This window comes from Eumetopias jubatus, unplaced genomic scaffold (assembly GCF_037043125.1).
Source record: "Eumetopias jubatus isolate StellerSeaLion01/CBP00866 unplaced genomic scaffold, mEumJub1_p1.0 scaffold_8, whole genome shotgun sequence".
Classification (NCBI taxonomy): Eukaryota; Metazoa; Chordata; class Mammalia; order Carnivora; family Otariidae; genus Eumetopias; species Eumetopias jubatus.
In genome coordinates this window covers 70,947,801-70,960,355 of record NW_028274814.1, presented here as the reverse complement: position 1 = coordinate 70,960,355, position 12,555 = coordinate 70,947,801, and the positions used below count along the sequence as shown (strand labels likewise).

General features: G+C 33.8%; 1 protein-coding gene across 1 annotated transcript in view; it reads right to left on the bottom strand.

Moving 5' to 3' along the window:
- The window catches only part of CNTN1 (contactin 1), a 75,817-nt gene that overhangs the window by 62,954 nt on the left and 308 nt on the right, over positions 1-12,555 (bottom strand). The window contains exons 2-3 of the mRNA XM_028123125.1: positions 11,354-11,386; positions 2,737-2,869 (exon numbers count right to left, since the gene is read on the bottom strand). Coding sequence (XP_027978926.1) covers positions 2,737-2,869; positions 11,354-11,386 — 166 coding nt within the window. The remainder of the gene's footprint in view (positions 1-2,736; positions 2,870-11,353; positions 11,387-12,555) is intronic.

The window sequence follows — 12,555 nt, the reverse complement described above, 5'->3', positions numbered from 1 at the left end:
CAAGAGCCACGATCAAATAGTGGGCTGTGGCCTCATGGCTCATGGCCTTGCACACGTCTGATCAAGGTCAGAATCTTACCAAAAAAAGCCTAATTATTTCTGAATATCTTTTATTAAATCAAATTACTGGAACGTTTTTAGTTTTAATTTTTATAATGTAGGAGGTAATTTAAAAAGCAAACACAGAAAATGATGCTTTTGCATTTTGAAAACCTACCAAATTCCAACCCAATGAGTCTATCTTCCCCTTTCCCCCAATTGATGGCAATATTGGCTCTGCTTGAACAATCCAATGTCAAGTTGCTTAGCATTTGCCAAGGCAATGGGTTTCCCTGTAGAGCAATACCAATTTTTTTTTTCCATTATGTTGACTCCAAATTTTTATTTATTGCATTAACTCTTCTTTAGTGGATTTGATTCTGCCTTTGATGTCATATAATGATTAAGTTTTGCTGTGTTTGGGTAAGTTCACTGGTTTACTTTATTGTCAGGAATGTACACCTTTGTTGTAACTCCTTTCAGACAGTTTTAAATGCAATTCTATTAGCATTCTCATTATTTTGAGGGTCAAAGCAAGATAATGAAAGCTTCAAGCCTGGTAAGTAGAGTTCCCTGTTGTACCTTTCAGGGTGTTGCCATGAATAAGAAATTATCACAGAACATGCCATAAATATAAAACTAACTGTGTGAATGACACCTTGCATGATTACCAAGGTTAGTATGGCTTGTTCTGAATATTAAGTAAATTTTTAAAACTTCAAATGTTCTTTTCCATCAGACAAACTGCATCATGAGCTGAATTCTTTCCTTTTTTTTTCCCCCTGTCAAATGCAGACTGTCTTCATAACAGAATTTAACATCTACTTCTCCTTTCCAGCTCTCTACATTAATGTGTAGATAGTCAGGCCACCCTCATCCTGGGGACTTCAGTGCTGGTGCAATCTATGGGAGGGAGTTGGTGAATGTATTTGTCAAGCAATGCATTGTCTTCTTATTTTATGTTTTAAATCTTGGTAAGAACACTTAATATGAGAGCTACTCATATGAGGTATCTAAAATAGTCAAACTATAGAAGCAAAGAATAGAATGGTGTTTGTCAGGGACTGGAGAAAAGGGGAAAAAGGGAGTTGCTAATCAATGTTTATAAAATTTTAGTTATGCAAAGCTTTGCTTCTTAATGTGTAGGCAGGGTAGGGGTTGGGTAGGCACAAGCAAATAACACACATTTCTAGAACAATCTCTTCTGTTTTGTTGCCTCCATTTCAGGCTGTAGACTGATTTGCTGTTTCCATGTATGAATGTCAAGGAGAAGGGTCACAAAATAAACATCACTGAAATAGCTTTTGAGATCATAGAAATAGCTTTTGAGATGTTATCAACCTATCTAGATAGATACATACTGAAAAAATCATATGTTTCTTTGAAAGCCATAAAACCTGTGTTTCGGTCCTGGATCTGTGACTTACTAACTCTGGAGCAAGTCAGTTTATTTATTCAAGATTCAGCCTCCTCTCCTATAAAATTATGTGCTTGGATTAGATCTCCTCTACAGATAATATATACTATTCCATGTCCATAACTATGTATATAAACTCCCATTACGTGTGGCTTAAGGGTAGAAACAAGTCTAGCCCATCAAATATTTTCAAAATAAATGTGTCACTTATAATTTATAAAATATCTATTTATTTTGCATTCCCATGCATGAAATTGAAACAATAAAAATAATTTCAAAGGGATGGTGCTTTTGTATCTAAATTCATATTTTATTTTAAGAATAATTTTGTAATTTAGCCCAGAGACTCACAAGAGTCTCTTGAACTCAAGAGAAAATGAGTTCAAATAGGATTAAATTTGATAACTTTTTATAACAATAGAAAGTTATTTTTCTGTTGAGAAAAAAAATACTATGAAAATCAATCTTGTTGAATGACAACCTTCAATTAAGTTAGCTGACATTGACATACTAGAGCCCCAATTTCCCCATCAATCACTTGCTTTGTCTTCATGGAACTATTTCACAGGTGAAATTCAAATCCATTGGTGTTTGGTTAATTTTTTAATCTTATTCTTTGTATCAGACTAGAAACTGTTAGTATAATTTTCTGAACCATGTGAGGCAGAAAAATCCATTGTTACCTTTTATAAAGTTATTTTTATAACATAAATAGGTATCCCAGAAAAGCAGAAAGAGACATATTGGTATAAATTATCTAATTTTAAGAAATTTGCTGTATTGCCTAGAATATAGATTTGAGACCACTGAAAAAAGTGGTGCTGTCTAGAATTATGTATGTAAGTTCTCTAGATGTAGTTGATATAGGAATATTATCTATAATATGTAAGTATGAGTTATTCAGGTTGATGCATCTAAGAACATTTTGTCCTCAAATATATATTTAAATTGTGTTTGATTTTCATATAACCTTGTATACGCTTAATAGCATGATCACCATTTGACAATTTTTAAGTGGATAATATCAAATGGCATTAGCATTATCTGTGCAGGAAATAGGAAGTGGATTATTTGCACATATTTAAGTTTAGAAAACTTACTACCAGTTTGGGCATGAAACAACTCTATTTTAATAACTTACATGTCAATATTTTTGTTAATATCCCTGCATTTTGTTAACAACCTTATATTATAGCTTTCTCTATCAGTATAGGGTCACAGATGCCCATCTATAATCTAGTCTGACACTCCATTGTGAAAAGAGCAGTGAGGTACATTACTTGTAAACTGGGAAAGGGCTGGCTCGTGCCCTACAGTTTAGTGAAACTTTTCCTTCTGGTGATTCCTCTGGATAAATGGTATTGATTGGCTGCTCTTCAAAAATTGGTCCAAATCCTTTATCTTCCTCAGAAACTACAAGAAAAATAAAATTATTTTACATTGTGCTGTTTTATAAGTCAAAGAAAATTTGGATACATTTAAAAATGTTTTGGAAAAATGTTAGAAACATCAAATCTCCATTTCCATTCAAAACAAAGATATTTGCCTCCACAATCCTGAGGAAAACATTTAGGTGCTTTATTCAAAATTCTTTTCCGTCCATCTCTCATTATTTCTCCCAAAGCACCCGGTGTTGTCATGCTTAACTATATAGCCCCTCAAACAGGTCAGGCCTTCATGCCTCTGAGCCTTTGCGATGTGTTTTTCCCCTTTCTGGAATTGCCATCTCATTTTTCTCCTCCTATCAAAACTCAGACAGTCCTTTATGCCTCAGCCATAGTTAGTTCCTTCGCCATGTCTCACCCCTCCTAGCTTTGGTTGGTCCTCATTTGTGTTCTCACGCCACTCACACAGCTTATGGTACTTAGCACATCTTCTGTGATTCTTGATACAATTGTCCGTTCCATGAGACTGCAAATGTTTGGAACAGGTGGCTGTGTCCATAATCTCCCAGCTAGCTGTCAAGCAGTCTGGAGCACAATAGGTACTTAATGATTTTTTAATAAGAGAATGGATGAATTTCTAGAAGCTCTGGGGAGATTAGTCTCTTGTTTATTTTTTCTGAACAGGTGACCAGCACCTGTACTCAGTAACACCTAGAACAGTCAATGAACAAATTATTGGGATCTGACCAACTGTTTCAGAATTCATCACAAGCAAACCCAAGTTGGGAAGCAGCTGGTTCTCTGGAAGGGAAGAGTGATGCTTCACAGCAGGAAGAGGAGAAGAGAATCACTCATATGACATCAGTGTGGCAGCATTTACATAGACAAGCTAAGAGCCATATGCCCCACATGAATTAATACTAGCATGTGTGGCTAGGAAGGAGGATATTCTTACATAAGATCATTAAAATGTCTCTGCTAGAGCAAAGCTATGGTTCATTCCTCCAATTAGTTTTTAAGAGAGAGTTTAAAGCAAACACCAGAGACATTTTTTCTGCTCCAACATCAACCTTGAAGATGAGAGCTTTTTTCCAGCTTCCATGAATGAGGAGTTTCATTATATCATTTAAATCTTGCCTCAGTACTGTTTACAGTGCCTTTGGAAAAATTATTTAAACTCTCCAATCCTTAATATCACCCTTTACAAAATGAGAATAATAATAAAATCTATCCCATTAGACACTGTGAGAAGTATTTTGAGACAATGCACATAAGACAGTAGTGTTCCTGGCTCACAGTCAGCATTCAATAAATACTGATTTTGTCAACGTTCTTGTGAATTTGCCAATCCTTTCAAAATTTGATTTATATATCTTATGTATATCTTATGCATATCTCATCATACGTATATATATATGTATATCAACTCATGAAATTTCTAAAAGCAAGAGGCCATGTTTTACTCACTTTTGTTGTTCTGGTGTTATTAGTGTTGTATCAACACATATTTGTATACATGTAGGTGATCAATAAAATCCTCAAGTTAGTTTCTCCTAGTTTGAAGCATTAATTTTTCTAAGCTTGCCTGAAATATTTCAAAGGGAGATGCTTCATTTTTAGTTTGGAATTTGCTGAAATTGCCATTCAAGAATTTACGACCTTAGTTCATTCCCTATCACCATCCTATTTCAGATAGCAAATTGCTGGATCAAAATCAAAGGAATCAGAGAAACTGAGATTTAGTTTCACCAATGCACTTCTCCTAACTGTTGTTTTATGTAAGCCATTTGTCCTATGTGGAGTCAACATTTAAAAAAGAAAGGAATAGGCACACATGCCCTAAGGGCCCACAGACCTAAGACAACCGTTAATGAGATCACAAATGCGAGGTGTTCACAGAAACCCTATGCTAATGATTTTGAAAGTCATGCTGTGAGCAGTGTCTATTCCATATCCTTCTTGAGGTTGTAAAAGCCAAAAATGCATATAATGTTTTCTGCTTCACTTCTAATAATTTTCCTGATGATGCCCAATATTTCCTGGCCTTTTAGGATATAACCGCACACCAGGGGAAATGAAGAATGAATCCCAAATCACTGACAACTACAGACTTTCACTTGGATGTAGGCTCTAGACTTTTCAATCTCTTAAAGAAATGACCTTGTACTTATCTATGATAAAAATCATATGCCATTTTTCTTCCCATTTGAACAACTTTATAAGCTCTTCCTTGGGTCTCTCCCAATTGCACAGCTTTTCTGATTGGAACAATTTAGTAACACCTGCTAATCTGCAGATTCTGTTGTTTCTTCCCAATTCACATGAAAATGTTTAAAAAGACAAGCAGAGAAGCGCAATTTTATCAATATATTTAGATTCTCTTCCTGAAGACAAGATGACTTCTATTCCAACTCTAACCCTGATCAATGACAATTTTAGTGTGAAATTTTTCAATTTTTTAAAAATTAAAGTAGACTAGATATTTACAGGGTAAAAATAAATATTATTTAGAGAAGTTTTAAGCTCATAAATATCTTCTGAGTACATTGTGTTTGTATAAAAAGCCTGATGATGAGTTTTTAGACACAACATAAAAAACATGATTCATTAAAGAAAAAAAAAGACAAGCTGGATTTTATTAAAATAAAAAAACTATGTTCCATGAAAAGACACTCTCAAGAGAATCTCAGGTGTTCAAGTTCGGGGGTTTTCCTTTGGGTTATCTCCAACTTGTATTCCACAAGGGGCAAATTAGAGAGACTTGCAACTAACTAAATCCCTATCTTATTTAATAATAGGGATATATTAGTGATTGCACACTATTTCACAAAATTTGTCCTCATCTCAACAGGTGCAGGGTTGTATTAGTTAAAACCTCTTTAACATTATTGTATTTCCAATGTAGAAATAGCCAGTCCCAGCCTGTCTAGCATCTGCTTCCACAGTACCCACTGGCAGTGCCATTAGAGAGTTTGTAATAATCCTAAGTTCTCAATTTATAATTTCATTAGCTTTCTTGAAACAACTACTTTTATCACTCTGAAGTCGTTACATTCATACCAAATGGGCTTCATTATTTAAAGTACTGTATTTGCCTTCAAATTCAACACAGACATAAGCATATATTTATGTGAAGGTCGAGATTAGATTGGTAGATTTGTGTATTTTAATTAAATGCATAGTCCTAAATATTTCATTTGACAGTGTATCTTCTGATTTTAAGGCATATGCTTTTGAGACAAATGTTGGTCAGCTTTTAGAAGACTGAGGATGCTTTAAGTAGTTTCTTCACCTTAATCATATGCATTAAAAATAAGTTTTAATTTTTTCTAGAAAGGATAACAGCAATGAAAATTTCCATTGAAAATAATGGAATGTCACATAATAATAATGATGAGACTATATCTATTGCCAGGCAATACCTCAAGGGGCCTATATAAAGATTAAATATTTTTTGGGTGAATTGGGTTGAAATTTATATGCCAAACTGGATAATATTAGTGCCCCATGCTATTTTTGTTTCCCATGACAAGTACACTTCATAAATTATATGTATATACTTCCTACTCCACTTCCATCTGGCCTTTATAGGAACAGACAGTGAAACCTTCAGGGGATAAAAATATGAAGCTAATTTCCACCAAAATATTGGATTTATTTTTCACATTGACAGAACATTGCATTTAAGATAGTTCCCCTGGCTCATTCTCTAGGTCAAAAAGCAGACTAGGACACACTTCTCATCACAGTAGTACTTCTGGTATTATTTTACAAATATATGTTTCATGCTTTTGTAAAATGTTCAGGCCTAAATAAAAGAATGTATTCCATTAGATGGTTTAGCAATTACTGTATATATTTTATTTGGGGAATATATTTGGGCCCTTGAAAGCTAAATTACTCAAAACAAGCTTTTGAATTGCCTGGGCAGGCTCAGTGAACCTCTGAATGTTACCCTCATTACCCCCTTGAAGATTATCTGAGCTCATCACTCTATTCTCTCAGCTAGGGCACCTGGGTGAGGAGAAAATAAATTTCTGGGAGAATACAAGGCTCAGAAAAGGATTCATTAATGCAAGCATTATACTCTCAGCCAACAGAAAATATGTCCATCTTACTGCTTTTTTCTACAGCTGTGGAAGTAATTAGATGATAAATTATGGTGCTTTGGATGTATTATGGGGTTACAGGGCACATGGAACAAGAAATAGGTATTATGTTTCAGAAAAATAAGATTACTTTTTAAATACGTGTCCTTTTTCTTACTGGGTAGATTCTTCTAAAAAGGAGCACAAAATTATAGATGGCTTCTCAAGCTAATTTAAGACAGCATTTCAAATCACTCTTTCTTTCGATCTGCTCTTAATGCAAATTCAACAGTTTTCTACCACATAATGGTAGTCTTCTGGAGAAGTAAGTTCATTTCTTAAATTTAATCATGAAGATTAACAAGAAAGAATGAAATTATATAGGATTATTTGTTGTCAAATTTAAAAATGTAAATGACAAGCAAAAGCTACTGCTTTTTTCTGTACCATTCTCAGTTCCATCATTAACATAATCAGTTTTATTATTTAAAATGGGATTACTTCACCTCTCACTGTGGGGAGATGGTCCACTGTAATCTTGCTATTCTATTTTATTTTTGAAAATTGAAAGTATAATTATGACTTGTACTTGAGAGATTTTTTAATTCATTTTATATCTATTTTGAAACAAATTCTATTTCTCATTCTGTAATATGTCATCTCAATCTGTTAGTTATAAAAACATACTTCTACATAAATATGTTATAAGAAGAGTCACAGGAAAAGAACTATTAGAAAAAAAAGCAATGGCAAAAAAATTTGAATAGAGTCTAATACTGGGATTTTTACCATATTTACAATGTTACGATAATTATGGGATGGCGAGTGTTACAAGCCTCTTGAAATACAATAAATTCTCTAAGTGAGACAGTATTTAAATTGACTCAAAGAATCATTTTTCCTTCTGTCTTCACTGTCAACCATTCCCCACTAGTAAGGGAACAAGGATGTTTAGAGCTTGGGCTTTGAATACTTGGATGCCCCAATCCTTTAGGGTCATGGGTAATATATAATATTGCAGTAATTTGCCATAACTAAAATATAAAGGAATTGGTTTGAAGAACTTGTAGCAATCAAACTGTTAGAACAAAGACTGGGGTCAGGTTAGCAGAAAGGTTTACTAAATTTCCCTTTGCATGGCTTTACCTGCCCAAGAGACTATCAAGTTTCTTGATAGGGCGCCTGGGTGGCTCAGTTGGTTAAGCGACTGCCTTCGGCTCAGGTCATGATCCTGGAGTCCCGGGATCGAGTCCCGCATCGGGCTCCCCGCTCAGCGGGGAGTCTGCTTCTCCCTCTGACCCTCTTCCCTCTCATGCTCTCTATCTCTCATTCTCTCTCTCTCAAATAAATAAATAAAATCTTTAAAAAAAAAAAAAGTTTCTTGATAGCTGCCACCTCCTTGCCCTAAGGTCCACGGCTAAAGCCTCTACACAGTGTTTTCCTTAACTGTCTAGGCATCTTGCCATACCTACTTCACGTATACCCCACTATGTAGCATGCTCCAGTTGGTACGCCTACTTTTATCAGTTTGCCTCCTCAGGCTATCTCTAGTCTATTTTAATTGATAACAGTGACTGTATCACAAAATAATGATAAGCTAGTGAATGCTATAAAATCTCGGTCATAATTAGAGATAGAATAATGCTTTATGAATGAAAATAATGCTAATTAAAAAAATCATGAAAATTTGGGTATAAGTACTATGAAGACACAGGAAATTCCATATCAGCTCTCTCTTCAGAATTTTAATTTTCCTTGATATTAGCTTTGAATATTATCATCATATGATAATCCCACTGTATAAATTAAGGATTATGTCATACTCTAATTCCATAGAATAAGGATTATACTGCTATTTTATCTCTTCCCCTTATTGTTTTTGTCACTAAATTATAAGGGAATTAAAGAGATATTTATTTTCATTTTAGGTTAGCCTCAGTAAAAGTTGGTCTTGAGAAAGCTATATCTTATTATAAAGTAAAAAATACCATAATTGAGAAAAGCATCTAAAATAAATATTTACTCTCAAATATTTAGTTATGAATTAAATATCTGAACATTACATGTTCACTATATGGAACTTAGTTGTATTCATTCTTTTATCTCAATAGGATACATGTTGATTTCATATAATCCAAAAAATAAAAAGGGAAGAAATTTTTAAGACATGTGGAAAAGAGTGGAGTTAGGTTTGATGATTTTTTTAATAAGCCTTGGTATACTTTATTTTTCAAACTAAAAATATCTATGTATTCTTAATGCATATATTTTATTTAAAAGCTAGTCACCTAGGTTATTAAGATTATTATGTAGTAATAGTTAAAAACTATTATATATCCAAGATAATGTATTGGATAGAACTCTCCCATTCATAAGTGAAAAAAAAAAAAAAAAACTCAATTTCAACTCACCTAAGTGGTGTGGCAGATATTTTTTCTCAACTCACCAATGCCAGTCCTCCCCTTCTACCCCGATGATAAATGTCAGATATGCTCAAGGATTCAATCTTCCCTCCCATGACTCAGAAGTACAGGTTGACTATTATTAATGTCATTACATTACTCTTTCCTATGACAAGCTTGGTGGTAAATTCGTGACCCAACTCTGGACATTGAGGTGTTTAGAGATCTACTGAAAGCTCTCTTGCTTTTAAAAAGAAAAAGATATGAGAAAAAAATACATCTCTTTCACCTGTAGATGTTAGGTCTACATGTAATATCTGCAACTGCAGCACTGTTTCCAATAGGTCAAGTAGAAAGCCTGAGAGTTGACTATTGGGTTCACAATATGCACATCACTGGTGACATGGACAAGGTACCTTGGTTGAATGCTGGTGTGAAAGTCTGATTGCAGTAGGTTCAAAGGAAAATATGGGTCAGAGAATTGAGACAGAAAGCATAGTTTATTTATTTATTTATTTTTTTAGTAATAATACTGAAAAGAAGAATAGATAAGTAGGATATTAGCTATACGGTGTGGGGTTTGCAGATAAATGATTCTTTAAATGAGAGAAATTACTACAGAGTGTTTGTATGTTGACAGCAATAATCCAGTAGTGGGAGAAACTGATGATGAGGAGACACAGGGGGCAATTGCTGGAGCAATGAACATAACTATATCAGATGGGATGGGACAAGTACAAGTGTAGGGTCTAGTATGGAGTCATCATGTGTGAAATGAGCAGGAGGACGGAGTGTGTGAGCATAGATGGAGGAGGAGAGTAAACATAGTAGCATGAATTTGTGGAAATTATCTTCAGGTTGTCTCTAATACCTCTGTGTAATAGGAAGCAAAGTAAGGATGGCAAGAAGCTGTCAGAGTTTTGAAGGGAGGGGAGCAACTATGACATGATCTAGGAAAATAAGAAAATGAATCCATTGGAGAAGTGGAGTGTGTTTGCCGGGCAGTACCAGCTGTTCACTTGAAAGTAGCAGTTATGAATTTAACTTGATGTCAGTCAGCATACATGAGGTTTTTTTTTCTTTTTCTTAGCAACAATTAGCTGGGTGGTCAAAAAGTTTGGTAATTTTTGGATATTTTACAATTCTTCTCTCCTCAGAGATTCAAAATACTTTTCTCTTAGTGTAATATTATTGGTTGAATTGTGCCTCCACAAAAATATATGTTGAAGTCCTAATCCCTGGTACATCAGAATGGGACCACATTTGGAAATAGGATGTTTATAGAAGTAATCACGTTAAAATGAGGTCATTAGGTGGGCCCTAATCCAGTATGACTGGCAAACTTAAAAACAGGTAAATTCAGACACAGAGGCAGACACGGGAGGAAGACATACATATGAAGATGGAGGTGGACATTGGAGTCATGATGCCACAAGTCAAGGAATGTCCGAGGCTACTCAAAGCTGGGAGAGGCAAGGGAGAAGCTTCTCCTACAGGTTGCCTCTATTTCTGGCAAGAAATGTTCAGTGGTTGAAGTAGAATCTAAACTAGCAGAATTAACAGTTATATTTAATAAATCATAAACAATAAATTCTGCAACATCTTTGGAATCCTAATTAAACTGAATCTTAAGGTTCTGAGGTCACTAACTTTAGTTCTATCTCTTTCAGCAAAGCAAGAGGCTTTCCAAAGTAAGTTAGGTGTTTACAATATTTAAAACATTGCTTCAAAATTTAATAGCATAGAACTGTTACAAAGCATGCAGGAAAAAATATAGACCACATGGAATATTTTCTATCTGCTATAATCCTCTAATAGCATATTTGTTTTTGGTGTATACATTCAATTCATTCTGGCAATCAAACAACTTGTCTTGTGACCCCAGATAAACCATCTAACAAAATCTCCAAGTGATCTAACATTAACCACTGCCTTTAAGTTTAGAGAGTTAATAGCTTAGAGATGAAATATGGTTCATCTGAGAAAAATTATTCTTTTAAATTTACCCTTTCATTAACTTACCTCCATGACCATATCTTCTGTACCATGTAAACTCTAAAAATAAAAGAAAAAGCAATTTTAATCCCAAAGCAGCTTTCAAGTTGTGGTTTCAAACAACAAATAACGGAGATACTAGTTAACGAAATGACACTGGTGGCCCTTTACTATTACAGCTGATGTATCATCACATGTTTGCAACTATTTATTTCATGTCTTTGCATTTTTATAGTTGCATTAAAATTTGTGGTCAATAGAATTAGGATGAATTATTCACTACTAATAAGTTATTGTTTTATTTCATTCATAAAGCTAAGACTTAGCCACAATAAACCTACCACAAAGTTTTCTTTATTATATTTGTATAATATGTATATAAATATGCATGTAATTGTGTGTGTGTGTGTGTGTGTGTGTGTGTGTGTGTGTGTGTGTGTAACTCCTGTGGTTATAGCAATGTCATTAAAATTCTTAAGCACTGATGAAATAGTTATATTTTATGAATTCTGAAGTCATAATAATAAAAATTACCACCAAAATAAAATAGCATTTTTATTTCCTTAATAATAAACAAGAAATGCAATAAGATGCCTAGCACGTTCATCATTAAAACAATCAATGAGAATTGATAAATGAAGGATAAGATCCATCTATGTCTTGAACTTAATTAACAACTCAACAAGTATTTACTGAGCTAAGGTAATTGAGATGAAGGTATTAGAAAAATTGATTGTTAGAAAACATGCTGCTTTCAGATAAAAATATAGTGCATCTCTCCCTATAGGAAATATTTCTGAATCCTTACTTGCCTTCGAAAGATAGAGTTATAGTATTTGTCTTAAAACTAGAGCACTTTCAAAACTACTTTGTTATTATTAATGTCCTTGAACACATTGTAGATTATTTTAAAATTGTTTTTCACAAGACTGACCAGCCAGTAAGAAAAATTAAATTATATCAACTTACAAATAAATAAATTAAAAACAAAGGTAACAGATGTTTAAAACCCATTACTGTTTAATTATTTTACTACATTTTTCTTTTATTTAAGCTATTGAGGTTACTTGAGTATACTGTATTTATATGGTGAAAATATTATATAATGGTAAGCTGTTGAATATCTTTTCCAACAGCACGTTAAATTATGTCAATTTGTCAAGATTGGCCATAGCAGGAATATTTACTCCCCAGCAACTGATGAATGCTACATAGCAAGGATATTTTTC